Genomic DNA, 17,573 nt, shown 5'->3' on the forward strand with positions numbered 1-17,573 from the left:
ATCAGAGTTTTATGCAGCCTCATGTTCTCTGCAATGCTTACTGATGCCTTCAGAGATGGCGATGTTGGAATCAGCCTAAAGTACCGAACAGATGGCAAGCTGTTTAACCTCAGAAGGCTTCAAGCAAAAACCAAGGTCATGACAGACATCATTAGAGACTTTATGTTTGCTGATGATTGTGCCCTCAACACTGGATCTGAAGCTGACATGTCAACAAGTTTGCCACTGCCAGCAGTAACTTTGGCCTTACCATCAGCACGAAGAAAACTGAAGTTCTCCATCAGCCAGCCCCAGGGAAACCCCACGTTGAGCCCAACATCACAGTCAACGGTCAGAGACTTCAGCACGCTGTCATGAAATGCGACCACCGACAATGAAGTGAACGTCAGGATTGCGAGAGCAAGCGCAACCTTTGGCAGACTCTATGCAAATGTCTGGAACAGAAGAGGCATTGGTCTCAATACCAAGCTAAAGGTCTACAGAGCAGTAGCTCTCCCCACACTACTGTACGCCTGCGAAACTTGGACAGTGTACCAACAACACGCCAAGAAGCTGAACCACTTTCACACAACATGCCTCAGGAATCTACTGAACAGCAAGTGGCAAGACAGGACCCCAGACATGGAGGTGCTTGCAAAAGCCACCCTTCCCAGCATTTTCACCATCCTGATGCAGTCCCAGCTTTGCTGGGCTGGACACGTGGCGCGCATGCCAGACCATCGGCTGCCCAAAAGGCTCTTCTGTGGCGAGCTGCAACAAGGGAAGAGGTCACATGGAGGCCAGAAGAAGCGCTTCAGAGATACTCTGAAAGTCTCTTTGAAAGCATTTGACATCAACCCTAACTCCTGGGAGGAATCTGCAGTGGACCGTGACAAATGGCGTGCTGCTGTGCACAAAGGCGCCAAGTTGTGCGAGGCCAACAGGACTGCTGCAGCTGTTCAGAAGAGGCAGGCCAGAAAGTCATGGGCAAAGAAGCTCCCTGACAATGATATGCCTGTCTTTGTCTGCCCCAACTGTCAGCGAACATTTTGTGCCCAGATTGGACTATTCAGCCATCTGCGCATTCACAGATAGACTCATGAGATTCCCCCCACCCCACCACTACCCTCCCCGCATACCCCAGTTGGATGACAACGATGGTCATCATTGATCTCGATGGACACACACCACCATTCCAACAAAGAAATGTTCATACCTCCAATAGCTTTCACTATAGTTTCAGATTCCCCACTTTGTTCTGTTTGTATAAATTAGGAGGAATCTGTTCTGCTTATGTTTTGGAGCTGCCTAAATTTTGGAATGCCTTGGTTTCATTGCTTCAGGAAAACTGGGAGCCTTGTTGCCATTTTACTTAGTCTGTAGTGTTTGTCATCCTCGATTGAATGCGAGGATCCTGTGGGATTGCCAGGGGTCTTTCAGTATAAATAGCATCCCCGCCTTCTGGAAATTCTGTGCTAGAAATTTCTTCTTTTCTATCACTCTCTTTGTTTCTACCTTTTTTCTTTCTTCACTGTTGTCTCCTTTTTCTGCCTTCCCAGTCCATTCCCCTTTCTTTTTTCAAGCAAGCCTTGACACTTTTTTCTCTTTTCCGCAGTCTATGATGTGCTCTTTGTGCTGTTTTACTTTGGCGATTAGGTAGTGAGATGTAAACACTGGGATGGGCACTAGCTGCCCATTCTGCAGTGTTGCCTATATGGCCTTACACACACACACACACACACACACACACACACATATATATATATATATATATATATATATATATGTGTGTGTGTGTGTTTTGTTGTTTTATTTGACAGCTGACTGTGCATTGAATGCACAAATAGTCATTGAAGAGAGTGTTTTGTTTCACAGATAGTCTGAATAATGGATCAGAATTGTATGGAAGGAATGGGTTGGTTGACTGTCAGTTGAGGGGAGGCAATTTATTACAATTTATCAAAGCCAAAAAGTCATGAAGACGGAGACAGTTTCAAATTTTGATAGAGCATATCATGGTCATTAAACAATAAAACGCCAGTTGATTTAGGCCACTTAAGATGGCTTATTCCATTTTCATCACACAACTTCCAGTTCTGTAAACTGTTGTTTCTGAGCAAAAATGAAATGTGCATTGACATACCTGAAAAGTATGGTATGTGAGCTATGGTAACAATCCCCACCTCACTCCACATTTGTTGTTTTGCAGGAATCACTCAGGCTTTGCCTCTTGTTTGTGAGTTATGACACAGTCAAGACTAAATGTTTTATTTTGTTGCCAGTTATTTTTTTTCTGGCAGAACAGTGTAATTTCAAATGTCTATAAATTCTGAGAGAAAGAGGAGCAAGGAAAGGATATTTTGATATTTATTTTTTATATTAGATAAAGTAATCGTGATTTCTTCAATAGAAGCCTCTTCAATTGTAGTATGAATGTGCTGTTTTTGTTATCCAGGTATGCTGAAATACAGTGCAGCTGAACGATTCTCTATACAACAGATCAAGCACCATGAGTAAGTTTCATTTGTGCTGGTACTATTCTCTCATTCACACATGCAATAATTGGGTATTTTTTCTGTTATTCTTCACTGTGGGATGAAACAGAATGCATGTATCTGGTTGTTGAACTGTTTGTGTGGACAGGTTTAATGTTGAGATGGTTTGTAGAAAAACAAAATGTTGAATAGTCTTACTCTTATTTCACATTACTGGTCATTAATTTTGTTGACACGTTGCTGGGTATTGGGTCTTCTTGATCTTTTCCATAGTTGAACTAAAGTAGGTCTGGAATTCTGCTGGATATGCAGACAGTGAAACCTTTTCCTTCCTCTTCAAATTCCATTTGTTTTTTTTTATCTAATGCATAGAATTTCATTAGCCCATTTAAAAATTGAAATATTCAGAGAGAAATTCATGCCTGTCCCTTCTTTCCAAGTGGTCCAAGTGAGAACAATGGCTGCTTCTGTAAGGAATGCTGATGAGACTATGTGACAGAAACAGACTGGAGGAGATTATCATTTTCTTTCACCACAACTGAATCAAGAGTGTGTCCATGTTTGTGAGTGGGTTCATCAATAACATGGATAAGATGTGGCCACAAAAGAGATTGCGAAGCTGTTTTACTTTAGATCTAGTCTAGGCGGAGAGTTCAAAATGTACATGAAAATCACCAACAAGGATGTGATTGCTAGGTTTGGAACTGTAAGAAGTAAGATGATCACTGAATTCAGAAAAGAAATATAGATCTGAAAATTTGTTCATCCTACTTAGTGGTGGTTGATACAAACAAATGAAACAGATGGACACATTTATGAACACCAGACATACCTACAGACTTATCCTTGCCAAGCTGAAAGTCAGCTCTACCTCAGGGTCTCTCACACAGTATGAGTATGGTTGCTGGTGTATTCGCGTTGGGTTACGCTGCTGGTCAGGCATCTGCTTGGCAGATGTGGTGTAGCGTATATGGTTTGTCCGAACGCAGTGACGCCTCCTTGAGCTACTGAAACTGAAACTGGTGTATTCACACTGGTGACCAGTGGATACTTGCCTCAGGAAGCATTGACAGGTTATTTGTGGAACCATGGTTCATCACTTTAAACAGCAGACATCAGAAGAGTTCACAGAACAACAGATGTGCAGACAGTGACAACCACTTGGAAAACCCTTGCACAGGACCGCTCAACATGGTACAGCCTTATCCACAAAGGCATGGAGATCAGCTGAGGCACTGCCTATTAAGGACCTCACAAGTTTAGAGCAGATAGGAAGGTGGCAGAATGGTAAAGGTGCTTAGTTGCCAATACAATGTCTTGGACATGAGAGTCTGGGTTCAAATCCATTTCGCCCTTCCCCCCAAGTTTGACTGGAAAATCAAACTGAGTGTCTAGTCATTCAGATGAGATGATAAACCGAGGTCTCATATGTGCATTGCACATTTGGTGGCAACATCAGTATTGTCCTCTGGCAAAATTCTGCTGAAGAAATTCACTCTGATAGGTACACAAAAATGTATATACATGCACTCAAGGCCTGACTATGCACATTGGGTTATACTGCTGGTCAGAATCTGCCTAGCAGATGTGGTGTAGCATATATGTATTTGTCCAAAGGCAGTGATGCCTCCTTGAGAAACTGAAAACTGAAACTTAGAGCAGCTAGTGCACAACTGATGTGCCCACAGATGTCTGTCCAGATTGTGCCAGGACATTCCATGCCCAAGATGGATTAATCAGCCATCTTTGGACACATTACTTAGGCCCAGTCAACCACCTGGCGGAGATGTTTAGATCCATGTCGACTTCAGTGAATGATTATGTTTTTAGAGAGAAAACAAGAGACACAGTGAGAGAAAGAGACATACAGAGCATATGAAAAAGAATGGACTGTAAGGAGGGAAAGAATACAGACAGCTAGATGAAGTTTCCAGAATGAAATACACATATACAGTATTTGATAATTTTGATGGCCAAAACATGAAGTATCTGACCAAAATGTGTATTAAAAATTTATTTTTAAAAACAATTAATTCATATGAATTAGTACTCACATTGATCTGCAAAGTTTATGCATGGACACAGTCATGAATCTGTCCTTATGAATTGACACACACTGTTCTTCAGGCACACACATACGCATGCATGCATACATTAATGCAGATGTCTGCATCTTAATACTCTTTCCTTGTGGTTTTCGCTGTACAGATACATTAGCATGATGCTGCGGATGGCTCAGAATGGCACACCTGTTCAGTATACGGGTTGTCAAATCATGTATATATTTACAACAGCTGAGGCATGGGGAAGTGCATTTCATATTTCATTATACTGTTTGTTAACCATTTCTTGTTTGAATGTTTGTTAAAAAGAAGCTGTCTACAAATAACAATTTTTTAATTATTATTTTTTAATGCTGTTTGTAGATAATGCTACCATTAGTGCTGCCAATAGTTACTCTTTATGTAAGATGAGTTCCATAGCCGAATGGTTAAAGCATTGGACTTTCGATCTGAGGGTCCCGGGTTCAAATCACGGTGACGGCGCCTGGTGGGTAAAGGGTGGAGATTTTTACGATCTCCCAGGTCAACATATGTGCAGACCTGCTAGTGCCTGAACCCCCTTCATGTGTATATGCAAGCAGAAGATCAAATACGCACGTTAAAGATCCTGTAATCCATGTCAGCGTTTGGTGGGTTATGGAAACAAGAACATACCCAGCATGCACACCCCCGAAAACGGAGTATGGCTGCCTACATGGTGGGGTAAAAACGGTCATACATGTAAAAGCCCACTCGTGTGCATACGAGTGAATGCAGAAGAAGAAGAAGATTCTTTATGTAAAAGCCTAGAACACAAATGGTTCTGTTTGTCATTTGTACATTTCAGAACAAGAAAATGCTCACAAAAAGGCAGTACATGTTACATTTTCAAAATAAAAGTTATGTGACCAGTGCTAATTTTAAGCAGTACATGACTTTACAGTCTTGAATTTATGTGATTTGCAAGCAGGTTCTTAACATTAGTGAATTGATACAGTTGTTATTTTTGACTGTATTTATGTAACAGAGACAGACAGACAAGCAGAGACACAGGGGGATAGTGAACACAGACAAGCAGACACAGGAAGATGGTGAATACAGACAGACAAGCAGATATATGTGGAGATGGTGAAGACAGACAGACAAGCAGATATATGTGGAGATGGTGAAGACAGACAGAAAAGCAGATATATGTGGAGATGGTGAAGTCAGACAAGCAGAGACATGGAGAAGTGGTGAACACAAACAGTGACACATGGCGATGGTGAACACAGACAAGCAGAGTCTGGGAAGATGGTGAGAAAGAGTGAGTGTGCCATTTTTGACTCACTTGTGTATACAAAATGAGTCTATGTTATAACCTGGTGTTCGGTTGTCTCTGTGTGTGTGTGTGTGTAGTAAACTTAATATTGCCTTTTTCTCTGGAAATACTTTGACAATTCTAAGTTTGGCTGAAACATAGTATGAAAAAAATCTTCTCAGTCATACCAATAATAGGTTGTAAGTCTCCCGAATTAAGCATTATTTCCGTATCATTAACAGTTTATTTCGTTGAGATTCATTTGGAAATCCGAAAATTCTAAAAACCGCTTCCCACTAAGTTGCTGGAAGGTTGGTTATGTTTGGTATGAATCGAGATGACTGTTTTTCTCATTCACATTTAAAAGGAAAGAAAGACAAATTCTGAACTGAACACATACTGTGATACTCTAACTACACCATTAATGTGTTTACTGCGTATGAATATTCTGAAGCAGACATTGGATTAACTGGCATGAACATAAAAGAAAAATTGAATTGATTGTTTCTTTCAACCAGTTGTTGACTGGTTCATGCAGATCTAGATATCTACCATGTGCTGCGATGTGCTTGAAGTGATGGCAACATCTCCTTTATTGCCGAAATAAAAGAACAATCGAGATATAATAACATACACAAAAAAACATGCTTTAAACGGTGTTATTACTTCCAATACAGTGATGTTTATTTATCACATGAAGAAGAAAACAACATTGCATTGAATATTAAATTTGGTGTCATATACTGTACCATGTCAAACTGATGCAAACTAGGCCTATTGGTTTGCTCTGCTTGGCCAAATTTCGCGCGGCTAACAGTGAAAAGACGGGCCCACCGCTCTCAGCCAATCAAACGCCTCTAAAAACTATAAGCGCTTAATCATTCCTTTGGCCAAGGCTCTCCACGCCATCTTGTCAGGTTTACGCTCTGTCTCGTCTTACGCTTTTTTCGGCTGTTCAGCGTATCCTTTTGGCCTTATTTTGTTGCATGCGGCTTGTGTTTATTGTATTCTTACATTCTGTGTACTCGATTCGACTCGGCACCCTCGATTCGTTCGATTTTTTCTGCCTCTAAGTCGATCCTGTCTTTCCTTTCTCTGTTGGGGGTCGGATTTTCGCTGGGTGCCTAAGCGCAGGTTCCATGCCTCGTGTGCCATACCACGAAGGCAGGGAATCATGATGCTGGGATTGAGACTCGGTAAGAGACTCTCCCAGGCCCGGAGCTCATGATTCCTCCCGATACGGACCGCGGCGATGCGTCGTTAGACGCTGATCGCGGAGGCGACGTTCGTACCAGTAAAACGGTCATGAAGGGGACCGGGGGGAAAGAGGTACGAGCGTCGCCTCCCGAGGTGTCCCAGCGCGAGGCAGGGAGAAGGGTGAATGGCAAGTCATCTCCGTGCTGTGGGGACTCGCAGCTAGGCGCGGACTCCCGAGGGGAGGCCGCGCCCGGCCATTACCCGGGTCCCCACTCGGAGACGGCCCTCGCGTGCCCCATTGTTGTTCCCCCTCCTCCCTTCTCTGTCGACCCCCCTCCCCCACCTCCTTTTGGGGGGGGAGAAAAATTTGGTTCCGGGGGGGGATCTCTACTTTGCCCACCCCGGGCCAAGCCACCCCAGTCTCCCCACGGGAGGGGATTCGGGGCGCGTGGCAACCTGCTCTGCAGGTCTTCCCGCTATCCGGCCGGTCTCCCCTGCTGGGGGAGGCCCGTGCGTGTCAGGCGGTTCCGGGCAGTCAGCCCGCTCGTCTTCGGGCGGGACTGACACCCAAGTCGGACCTGACCTCCCTCCGACTTGGCCAGGTTGTTCCCTTCATGGAGGTCAATGCACCAGTGACCCTTGGGGTTTGGGTCACAGTATGGCTGGTGCCCACGGGTAGTTACCCCCATTCTACCCGTACTGGGGCGCATCTAGGGTGCACACTGGGTTGCCGGGAGCACCAAGGGCCAGCCCCTTGTCTGCTCCCCACCGGACCCAACCCAGCACATCTCACAGGGTGACACACACAGCCCCGACAAGTGGGATCGACTTCTTGTCGGTCAGGTCGAGCTCCTCGACCAATATTGCCACTCTGTCCACAAATCGGGCCTCTGTCAACCCACAGGTGACCACCACGGTCACAACGGCCTCCTTGTCAGGACCGACGGCTGCTCAGGGGCCCTACTCGGCCCGGCGGAGCCGGCAGTCCCCACCTGCCCAGCCCTCGGTCCTACAGTGAGATGAGTGGGTGTTTGTCCCCACACAGCACTCGTGGGTCACTCTTGCATCCAGGGACGCCCTCTCTGAAAAGGTGTGGCACCCACCATCCCAAGCATGGTTGGACCTACGGTCCACACGCTCCCCACCCGCTTCAGGTGTCAAGGACATAACAGTGGCGGCCATGGTCCCGGCTTGGGATCGTCCCAGCTCATCCCGCTGGGCTGACCACAGCTCACAGGACGCCCCAGTGGGTACATCCACTTGGGATGGCACCCAGCAGGGGATGGACTGCGAACAAGAGTGGGAGCCCCTGTCTTCGGATGAGGACGAACAAGCAGATGAGCACTCTTCGCCCACATCCCAGGGGGGACAGATTGAGCCCGTGCCTCCCTAGGGACCAGCCTGAACCAAACTCGGACTTTGCCGAGCTCGAACTGACCCTCCCCAATAGGGCCACGTATGCCGAATCAGTCCCTCAGGCTACTTTGTTACCCTTGACCCTCCTTACGCCATGTGACTCTAACTCCAGAACCACAAGGCAACTCAGAGTGCCAGAAATGGTGCAGGTATGGCTTATTAAGTCAGCCCGCACTGTCAGGGGTGCTGCTTCCATCCCTCCTCCAGGCAGGGAGTCCCTCTCTGCCCCGGGCGCCTTTTCCCCGGGAAAGTTTCTTAAAGATTCCTCCAAGGGAGGGTTGTGGTCCTGGTACACACAGGACCACCCTGCCTACAGCGGAGCAGAGCCCTCCGCACAGGACAGGATGTTGGTCTCACAGCGCACCACCTTCCCCACTTCAGCTAACCTATCCTTTAAAACGTTAGCAGAGTGGGACAAATTGGCCCGCTGCTGCCCCCTCGAGGTTTCCACGGCGTACACCTTCGACACGTTCCTTCACAGGGCCAATGAGCTGTGGGAACAGTGTCCAGTTAATCAGGACAAGGGGTCTCCTTCCTCTGTCCCGCCGGGCCTCTTCACCGACCAGAGGTTACACGCTTTTGGCAATAGGGTAGCATCTGGTCTCACGGCAGCTGCAGACACAGCTACCAGCCTTCACTTCAATACTGTGCTAGCGCGGCGTGATGCCATTTTCAGCCTCTCTAACATTCCTGTGGAGGAGAGGGCTGCCCTGCGGTCCATCCCAGCACAGCAGCACTCCCTCTTCGGCCAGTTCCCGCCCCATTTTGTCAGCCACAGGGCAGAGACAAACAGGGAGGTGGCCTCATATTTGGCCCACACCTCTCATGGGCTCCAGGGTTCTATGCCATTGAAGAGACTGGCCACCAGGGCCCCTCCATATACCACGCCGCCTGTCAAGGCAGCGTGTGCCGAATCAGTGGCAGAGGAATAAACCACCTTAGGTCTGTCCAAGCCGACCGGCCATGCCCAAGGCCAGAAGGCAGCACCCCCAATGACTGGGCCCCGATTCAGCACCGCCAGTCGTTCAGCCCCTCCAAGTAGGAAACTTGTCCCGGCATGCACATCAGTGGTGTGCTCTGGGACTCAACGACGGGATTATGTCGGTGCTAGAGTCGGGGTACATGCTGTCTTGGGTGGAGGATCTCCCCCCTCTAAAGATCCACTCCTCCTCCTTAGGTGCCCAGCTCGACGGAGCAGGAGAGCGTCCTAGAAAAAGAGATATCGCACCCACTCCTCATGGGGCTATATCTCAACTCTCGGACCCGGGCCCCAGTTTTTACGGCTGGTTGTTGGTGATTCCAAAGGTCTCGGGAGGGTGGAGACCAGTTTTGAACTTGTCCCCCCTCAACAAATTCCTCCCCAAAATCAAATTCAAGATGGACACACAGGCACAGATTCGGGAGACCATCCAACAAGGTGATTGGCCTACCTCTATCGATCTGGAAGATGCTTATTTTCATATACTCATCCATTCGGCATCCCGTCGGTACCTGAGGTTCGTGTGGAGGGACAAGGGGTTCCAGTTCCCGGCCCTCCCATTTGGTCTGTCCCTTGCCCCTTTCCTGTCTACCAAGGTGGTGCGGGAATTGGTGTCCATCGTCCGCTCGGAATCCATTTGTCTCTGTGAGTACCTGGACGACTTGCTTATCCTGGCCCAGTCGCAGGCCCTGTGCCTGAGTCATACGGCCAGACTTCTAGACCTTTGCTCCCAACTGGGCTTCCTCATGGACCAGCAGATATGCGATCTGTCCCCATGTCAGTCCTTCGACTTCTTAGGGATGAGATTCGACATGCGGTCTATGATAGTCTCTCTGGCGCCAGATCACTGGGACCGTCTGGCAGGCCTCCTCAGCCACTGGCGCCACTCCTCCCAAGATACAGTGCAGACACTTTCTTCCCTCTTGGGCATGATGGAGTCCACGGCACCTCTCATTCCCCTGGACAGGGTTCTCAAGCGCCCTCTCCAGAGGGCACTGAGGTTACGCCGGTCCCAGAGTACTCAGCCATGGGATACCCAGATATGTCTGGGCGAGTGTTTCCTCGAGGTGAGATCAGAGTGGTTAATCACCCCCTTTGGACACAGGGGGTGCCCTTAGCCCCACCTACTCTTCAGGTGGCACTCTTCACAGACGCCTCCTCCCTGGGCTGGGGAGCCCACATGGACTCACTCTATGCAGCAGGGACTTGGTCCCCGGAGGAGCGCCTATGCCACATCAATGTTCTGGAACTGGAGGCAGTTCGCAGGACTCTCCTGCACTCCATGGGGGAGGCCACTGGCAAGACCATCCGCTTGTTCACGGACAAGACGACGGTCGCATGTTATGTGAACAAATGGGGGGAGCGCACTCGGCAGACCTCTCAATGCGGACTGAGGCTCTCCTCCGTTTGGTGCCACAGCAAGGGCATTGCACTTTCAGCGAGACACTGAGCAGGAAAAACCAACTTCTTGGCAGATGCTCTTAGCAGGTCCAAGAGTGTCATGCGCACAGAGTGCACCCTGGACAAGGACAGCCTTCAGGGGGTGTGGGAACAGTGGTTTCGGCCGATGGTGGACCTTGTTCAACAAGAGACTTCCCACTTCCGTGTCTTCAGTTGCCGACCCAGAAGCGTGGGCAGTGGATGCTCTCTCTCTAGATTGGAGCAGTCGGATTGCCTCCGCGTTTCTTCCCTTTCCATTTCTGTCCAAGGTGATACGGAAAGACAGATTGGAACACCCGCAGCTGATCCTCATTGCACCGAAATGGCCAGCCCAGACCTGGTTTCCGGACCTTCAGTCCCTGACACATGTTCCCACCCCTGGAACTTGAAACCAAATCTCATCTGCTGAGGCAGCCTCGCTCGGGCACTCCGCATTCCAATCCTCAACTGCTCCACCAGCACGCATGGCTGCTGTGCGGTCGGAACTGTCAGCATCACCATTGAAGTCCTCGACCCCTCGGTCGGCCTCTGTGTCGGCTGCGCTGACCCAGGGGTCTGCCTCCTCTGACCTCCTCTCCATAGTCACCAGAGCAGGAGGCAGGGAACGGAGACTTTGTATGACTTTCGCGGGAAGATATGGTTGCGGTGGTGTACAGCTCGGGGCATTACCCCTACGAACCTTACGAGCATGCAGCTGGCCAACTTTCTGGCTCTCTGCTCCTCGGTTCATCCTGTCTGCTAGTTCTGTGCGAGGGTACAGGTCTGCCTTCTGTACCACAATGCAAACAGCTAGGTGGTTCCGCCTTTGAAGCGGATTGCCTGCTCAGAGAGGTGGCTAGGGGTGCCCCTCTGAAGGAAGCTAGAGACCCCAGAAGAGTGCCCCTCTGGGACTTGTTCCTGGTGCTGGATTTCATTCGAAAACAGCCCTTCCTACCATTGGGGACTATTCCTTTTGACATCCTCACCCTCAAGACCACTTTCCTTCTGTGGCTGCCCACAGGCAGTCGTAGAAGTGAGCTGCATGGGCTTAGTGGAATGCCACAAGATCTGGCCTTCCACAGAGATGGTTCCATCACTATTCGTTTCCTTCCAGAGTTTCTGGCTAAGAACCAAGACCCTGAGGTTCCTTCCCCCTCTCCGAGGGTCAGACCTTGGTCTGATATTCTTGCCCAAGATGATGAGGATAGGCACCTGTCCTGTTCGGTGTCTCAAATATTATTGGGATAGGTCTCGCCATAGGCGTTCTTCTCGGAGGTGTCTGCTCATCTCCCTCAATGAGAATTACAAGAAAGACATTGCTGCAGGCACCATTTCCCGCCAGGTTTCCCAAGTCATTCGTAGAGCCTACTCTCATGCACACAGGGATATCAGCTGTCTTCATCCCAGGGCACACGAAGTGCGGGCCATAGCTACTTCGGCTGCTTTCCAGCACTCAGTGCCAACGCAGCATGTCTTGGAGGCAGCCTTCTGGCCGTCTGAGAATCCCTTCATCAACTTCTACCTCAGGAATTTCCGTATGACCAGGGCTGACGGTTCCAAGGGGATTTCCTTTGTCGCGGCTAACACTGCCGTCTCAGTTACAAGGGCTCCCCATATGAACCAGTAGGCGTTGCCCTCCTCCATTTGCTTTAAATTCTGCATCAGTTTGACATGGTACAGTATATGACACCAAAAGGAGGAGTTTGTATTATACTCCATGTTTGGTGTTAAATATACTTACCATGTCAAACTTGAATGCCCGCCCGTCCGTCCCCGCGTCTCCGCCGTGGTTCTCATGGGGCATTTTTGTTCATGGCCACGGAATGATTAAGCGCTTATAGTTTTTAGAGGCGTTTGATTGGCTGAGAGCGGTGGGCCCGTCTTTTCACTGTTAGCCGCGCGAAATTTGGCCAAGCAGAGCAAACCAATAGGCCTAGTTTGCATCAGTTTGACATGGTAAGTATATTTAACACCAAACATGGAGTATAATACAAACTCCTCCTTTCAGGCAAATGACGTCAGATGCACCGCAGCAGTGGGGATTAGTCAGCTTGCTTCGGAATTGAACATGCATGCTTCAGTCCCGCTCGCATGCCTTTTTTTTTCTCTCAAGCTTATTTTATATATCATATTCAATACAGAACACTTTTTAACACTTTTTAAAAAAAAATTTTCTCCTCATCATTTCTTTACTGGATAAAGTGTGAAGCACAAGTGAGTCTTGAAGGCTTTGTTTCTTGTTCTGTATGTGTTGGAGGGAGAGAAAGATTTTCTCTCGTTAGCACATCCCCGTGTGTATAATTGCTGGTATATATTCTCCCATCTGCAGTTGGTTCAAGAAGAAGCACCCACGCACACTGGACCGTGTCCCACTGCCTGCTGACTGTGGTGATGTGCTGCGCTCCATGACAGTCATTCCCTACATTGAGGTGCTTCACCAGCCCCACTCCCTCACTGCCTCCGAAGATGAAGGGGAGTGGGAAGACTTCAGCGCCTACAGACAAGGTGCTGGTGGTGAGCTCTGTCACTTTCTCTGTTCTTATTTTCTCAACAACTGAAAGTATTGTAGCTGGGATACATTTATGTGAACAAAGTGAGTCAGTTTGATAACCACTTTTGGTGTTGTATATACTGTACCATATCAAGCATGCAATCTAGGCCTTTTGGTTTGCTCTGTTTAGCCAAATTTTGTGGCCAACTGTACTAAAATCCCTGCCAAGTCCGTCGTCTGCTCAGCAAATAAATGCAATTCCCAGCCTTAAGAGCTGAAGCATTTCTTTTGGCCAACGGCTGGATGGATAATAGATAAACTTGCCAGGTTTTGCCAAAAACCTTGAGTGGCATGTTAGCCTTGTGGTGATGCGTTCACCAGGGAAGTGAGAGAATCTGAGTGTTCCGGTTTGATCCCCACACTTGCCAGTATTTACTCCCCCTCCACTAGACCTTTAACCTTGAACCTGAACCTTGAACTTTTGGGCGTTGAAGCCTTCTTCAGGCTAGTTCGCCTCTCCTTGGTGGCTACAGCACTGGTTTGTGGCATGCATGGCAAGCAGCACTGTAGCTGAGTTACTGCAGGCAGGTTGGTTCGTACACACTAGGCAACTGTTGCCAGTGCGCGTCCAGCCTGGATTTGAAGCAGTTTAGGGTAGGGGCGGTCACAACACTGTCCGGCAGGTTATTCCATGAGTTCACGACTCTTTGTGAAAAGGAGCTGCTGCGGACATTCAACCTGCAGTGTTTTTTCTTTATCCTGAGGCTGTGTCCCCGGGTGTTGTGGCTGGTGGCTGGTTCTAACCTTGGCCTATCCACGTCATAGAGCCCGTGCATGTACTTATAAATATAAGTGTCAGTCATGTCTCCTCTGTTGCAACGGTGCTCTAGCCTTGGTAGGCGGAGGTGACGCAGATGTTCAGGGTAGGGCAGGTCTCGGACGGTTGGCAGCAGCTTGGTGGCGTGACGCTGGACATCCTCTATGTCGCTGCAGAGGGTCTTGTGATATGGTTGATATACGGAGTGACCGTATTCCAGAATCGGGCGAACAAGGCTTTTGTACAGGTTCATGAAGAGGTTATCATCGAGGAAGTCGAAAGTTTGGCGTATTATTCTGACAACTGTATTGGCTTTGGTGGTTTTTGCCACATGTTCTTTGAAAGTCAGTTTACTGTCGACAAATACGCCCAAATCTTTCTCCACTTCATGTTCCTCTAATTTAATGATGCAGTCTTCGCCATTTCTCTTTCCTCTCATGGAGTACCTTGCAGTGGATTTCTTGTTTCCCAGTTTGAGAACACTGCACTTAATAGGGTGGAAGCGGAGCATCCAGTCGTCTGAGCACTGTTGGAGCTGGTTCAAGTCTTCCTGCAGGATAGAAGTTGCATTTAGTTGGTCATTGCGGTTAAAGATCTTCGTGTCATCTGCGAAGAGGCGAACCTCGCTGGAGCATTCTGATGGCAGGTCGTTTATATAGATGACAAAAAGCATTGGGCCAATCACAGAGCCCTGAGGGATGCCGCTTGTCACTGCTGCTTCCTTGGATCGTGCCCCGTTGACCACCACCCACTGCTGTCTTCCCGCAAGGAACCCCTGGATCCACCCCAAGACCTTTCCCTGGACTCCATGTGCTTCTAGTTTGGTCAGAAGACGACGATGAGGCACAGTGTCAAAGGCCTTCATGAAATCCATATCAGTGGCATCCACGCTTCCTCCGTCGTCAATGATTTCTGTCCAGAGGTCAAGCACATCCAATAGCTGGGTGGTACAGGAGCAGCTTTTAACGAATCCATGCTGCTGTCTGCTGATGAGTGCATTTCTCTGGAGATGACTAATCACTTGATCATGGATCAGAGTTTCCATGGCCTTGCATATCACACAGGTGAGGCTCACAGGTCGGTAGTTCGATGCCAGCAGTCTGCTACCCTTCTTAAAGAAGGGAGTAACCTGGGCTGACTTCCAGTCTTGGGGTACTTGGCCGGATTTGAGTGATCGCCTGAAGAGGATGGAGACGGGGATTGCAAGGATATCAGCTGTCTTGGCAAGAATCCTGGGGCTTATGTTGTCAGGTCCTGCTGCCTTATTGGGGTTCAGGTTTTCCAGTATCTTCTTGACGCTGTCTGCCGTGATGTAGAAGTCTTCTATTGGCTCACTGAAGTGGGAGTGTGGTGGCTGTGGCAGAGGGCCATCATCCTCTCGGGTGAAGACACTCTGAAAGTAGTTGTTCAGAACCTCAGCTTTCTTTTGGTCCGTCTTTGTCTTTTCTCCATCTTCTTTCTTCAGATCCCCCACTCCTGTCTTTGAGGAAGTTTTTGCTTTGACATAAGACCAGAGGGCCTTTGGATTGCGCTTGGCGTCGGCAGCGACATTCATCTCCAATCTCCTCTTTGCCTTCCTGCAGTCACGTTGCGCCTTATTGCGTGCCCTCGTGTAAGCAACATAGTTTAGGCCGTTTTTTGTTTGTAACCAACGACGAAACAGCTGGTACTTCCTTCGTACTGTGGTGAGAGTGCCTTTGTCCATCCTTTTTTTGCGCTGTTGATTACCTGACATAGTCTGGGGCACTGCCAGCTCCACAGCAGAATTGATGTTGGCCTTGATTTTCTCCCAGGTTTCATCTACATCTAGGTCCTCCAGTTCCTTTTCCCAGTCATGCGCTTGAAGTGTTGTTCATAGCAGGTCATAGTCTGTCCTGTGGTAGTTGAGACGTGGTTTGTTTGGTGGTGGTCTGTACTCCATGTCTAAGGAGGCGATCAGAGTTACATGGTTGCTTTTGCCTAGGCTTGGTGCTACTGTGATGTCTTCAACTAGACTGTCTCTATTTGTCAGGATAAGGTCCAAAACATTGGCATTTTGACCCTCTCTATAGCACGTGGGATCCTTCTGGTGTTGCATGAGAAAGGCGTCATGTGTCGCTTTCAAGAAGTGTGTTGCCACATGATTTGCGCTTGCAGTGCTGATTTCTCGTGACCAGCCAATTTCTGGGAAGTTGAGATCTCCCATTATGAGTAGATCTCCCTGAGCAGCAGCCTCTGAAGCCATTTGCATTAGAGTGTTCAGCTTTTCTGTGCTCTCTGGACTGCTGTGCGGGTTTCTGTACACTTGGCCCACAAGTAGATTTTTTCCTTCTGATAATGTGCATTCAGCAAATACTGATTCTTCGAAGTCATTGTTTACATAGAAAACTGATGGATTCAGATCTTTGAGAACATACAGGCAGATGCCTCTCTCATCTTCATCTTTGTCTAGGTTATGAAACATTTCATATCCTTCCAGTTTCAGTTCACACTCTTGAACCTTAAATCTTGAGTGTTTCGGTTTCAACTCTACAATGCAGATTATTCCAGGTTTGTGTAGCCTCACAAGTGCTTCTAGTTCAGGCTTCTTTGTTTTTAAAGTGTCTACATAGCTGTATAAACACTTGCAGCTTTGGTTCAAACCAGAAAAAGATGAAGATTCTAGTTTAGAAACTGAAGAAACTTTTTTTAAACTATGTACATCTTTTCTGTTTGTCTTCTTTAACTGCCTCGCCCCTCGCCCTCTTGGGCCTTGGGATATTTCCCCACGTTGACCACTTGGCCTTTGCGTCGAATCCAGTGGGCTATTTGATCCCCTTCCTTTTTTGACTCCTCCCTTTTTTGTCTCATCATCTGGTAGAGGGCCTCCTCTTCCGTTCTTTCTTGTGGTGTCAAATCTTTCCTGACTGAGATTTTTGCTACCAGTTTTTCACTGTTGTTCTTCTGTTCTGCTTGCTTTCTGGCCTGATGAAAAGCTTTCAGTGTCTCATCTCTTGCTGCTTCTGAGACAAAGGTCAGACGGAGTGGCCCTGTTTTCTTTGGTTCATTTTCTCCCACTTTGTCCGTACGTAGACTGCCAAGACGCCTAATGTCATTCGCCTGGTGGGTCACCTTTATTTCCCCAAGCAGTGTCTGCACTGTCTCATCATCTTTTTTGCGTCCAGTGTTCTTGTCTGTAGTGTCCTCTTCTAATTTAAAAATAAGAAGGTTTGTCTTTCTTCTCGCCCGGTCTTCCATCTCTACTATCTGCTTCTTGGTCTTGGTTGCAACAAGGTCCTGCAAGCTTGCTCCTCCCTCAGCTCCTTCAGCTTCCTCACCAGAAAGCGGCTGCACGATCTGCTTTACTGCATCAACCATCTTGGGTGGCAGTTGGCCTTCTTCCAGCTTGGTCATCTTAGTGTTAATGCTGTCAACTTCATCCGAAAGCTTATCAACTCTATTTTCAAGCTTAGCCATGCT

General features: G+C 48.1%; 1 protein-coding gene across 2 annotated transcripts in view; it reads left to right on the forward strand.

Annotated features, from left to right (window-relative positions):
* The window catches only part of LOC143280647 (serine/threonine-protein kinase STK11-like), a 169,777-nt gene that overhangs the window by 104,362 nt on the left and 47,842 nt on the right, over window positions 1–17,573 (forward strand). The window contains exons 7-8 of one of the 2 annotated variants that reach the window (XM_076585374.1): window positions 2,435–2,492; window positions 13,157–13,341. In XM_076585374.1, the coding sequence (XP_076441489.1) occupies window positions 2,435–2,492; window positions 13,157–13,341 (243 nt within the window). The remainder of the gene's footprint in view (window positions 1–2,434; window positions 2,493–13,156; window positions 13,342–17,573) is intronic. The other variant, XM_076585375.1, reaches the window with a different exon arrangement.

The sequence above is a fragment of the Babylonia areolata genome, chromosome 3 (genome assembly GCF_041734735.1).
Source record: "Babylonia areolata isolate BAREFJ2019XMU chromosome 3, ASM4173473v1, whole genome shotgun sequence".
NCBI classification, from domain to species: Eukaryota; Metazoa; Mollusca; class Gastropoda; order Neogastropoda; family Buccinidae; genus Babylonia; species Babylonia areolata.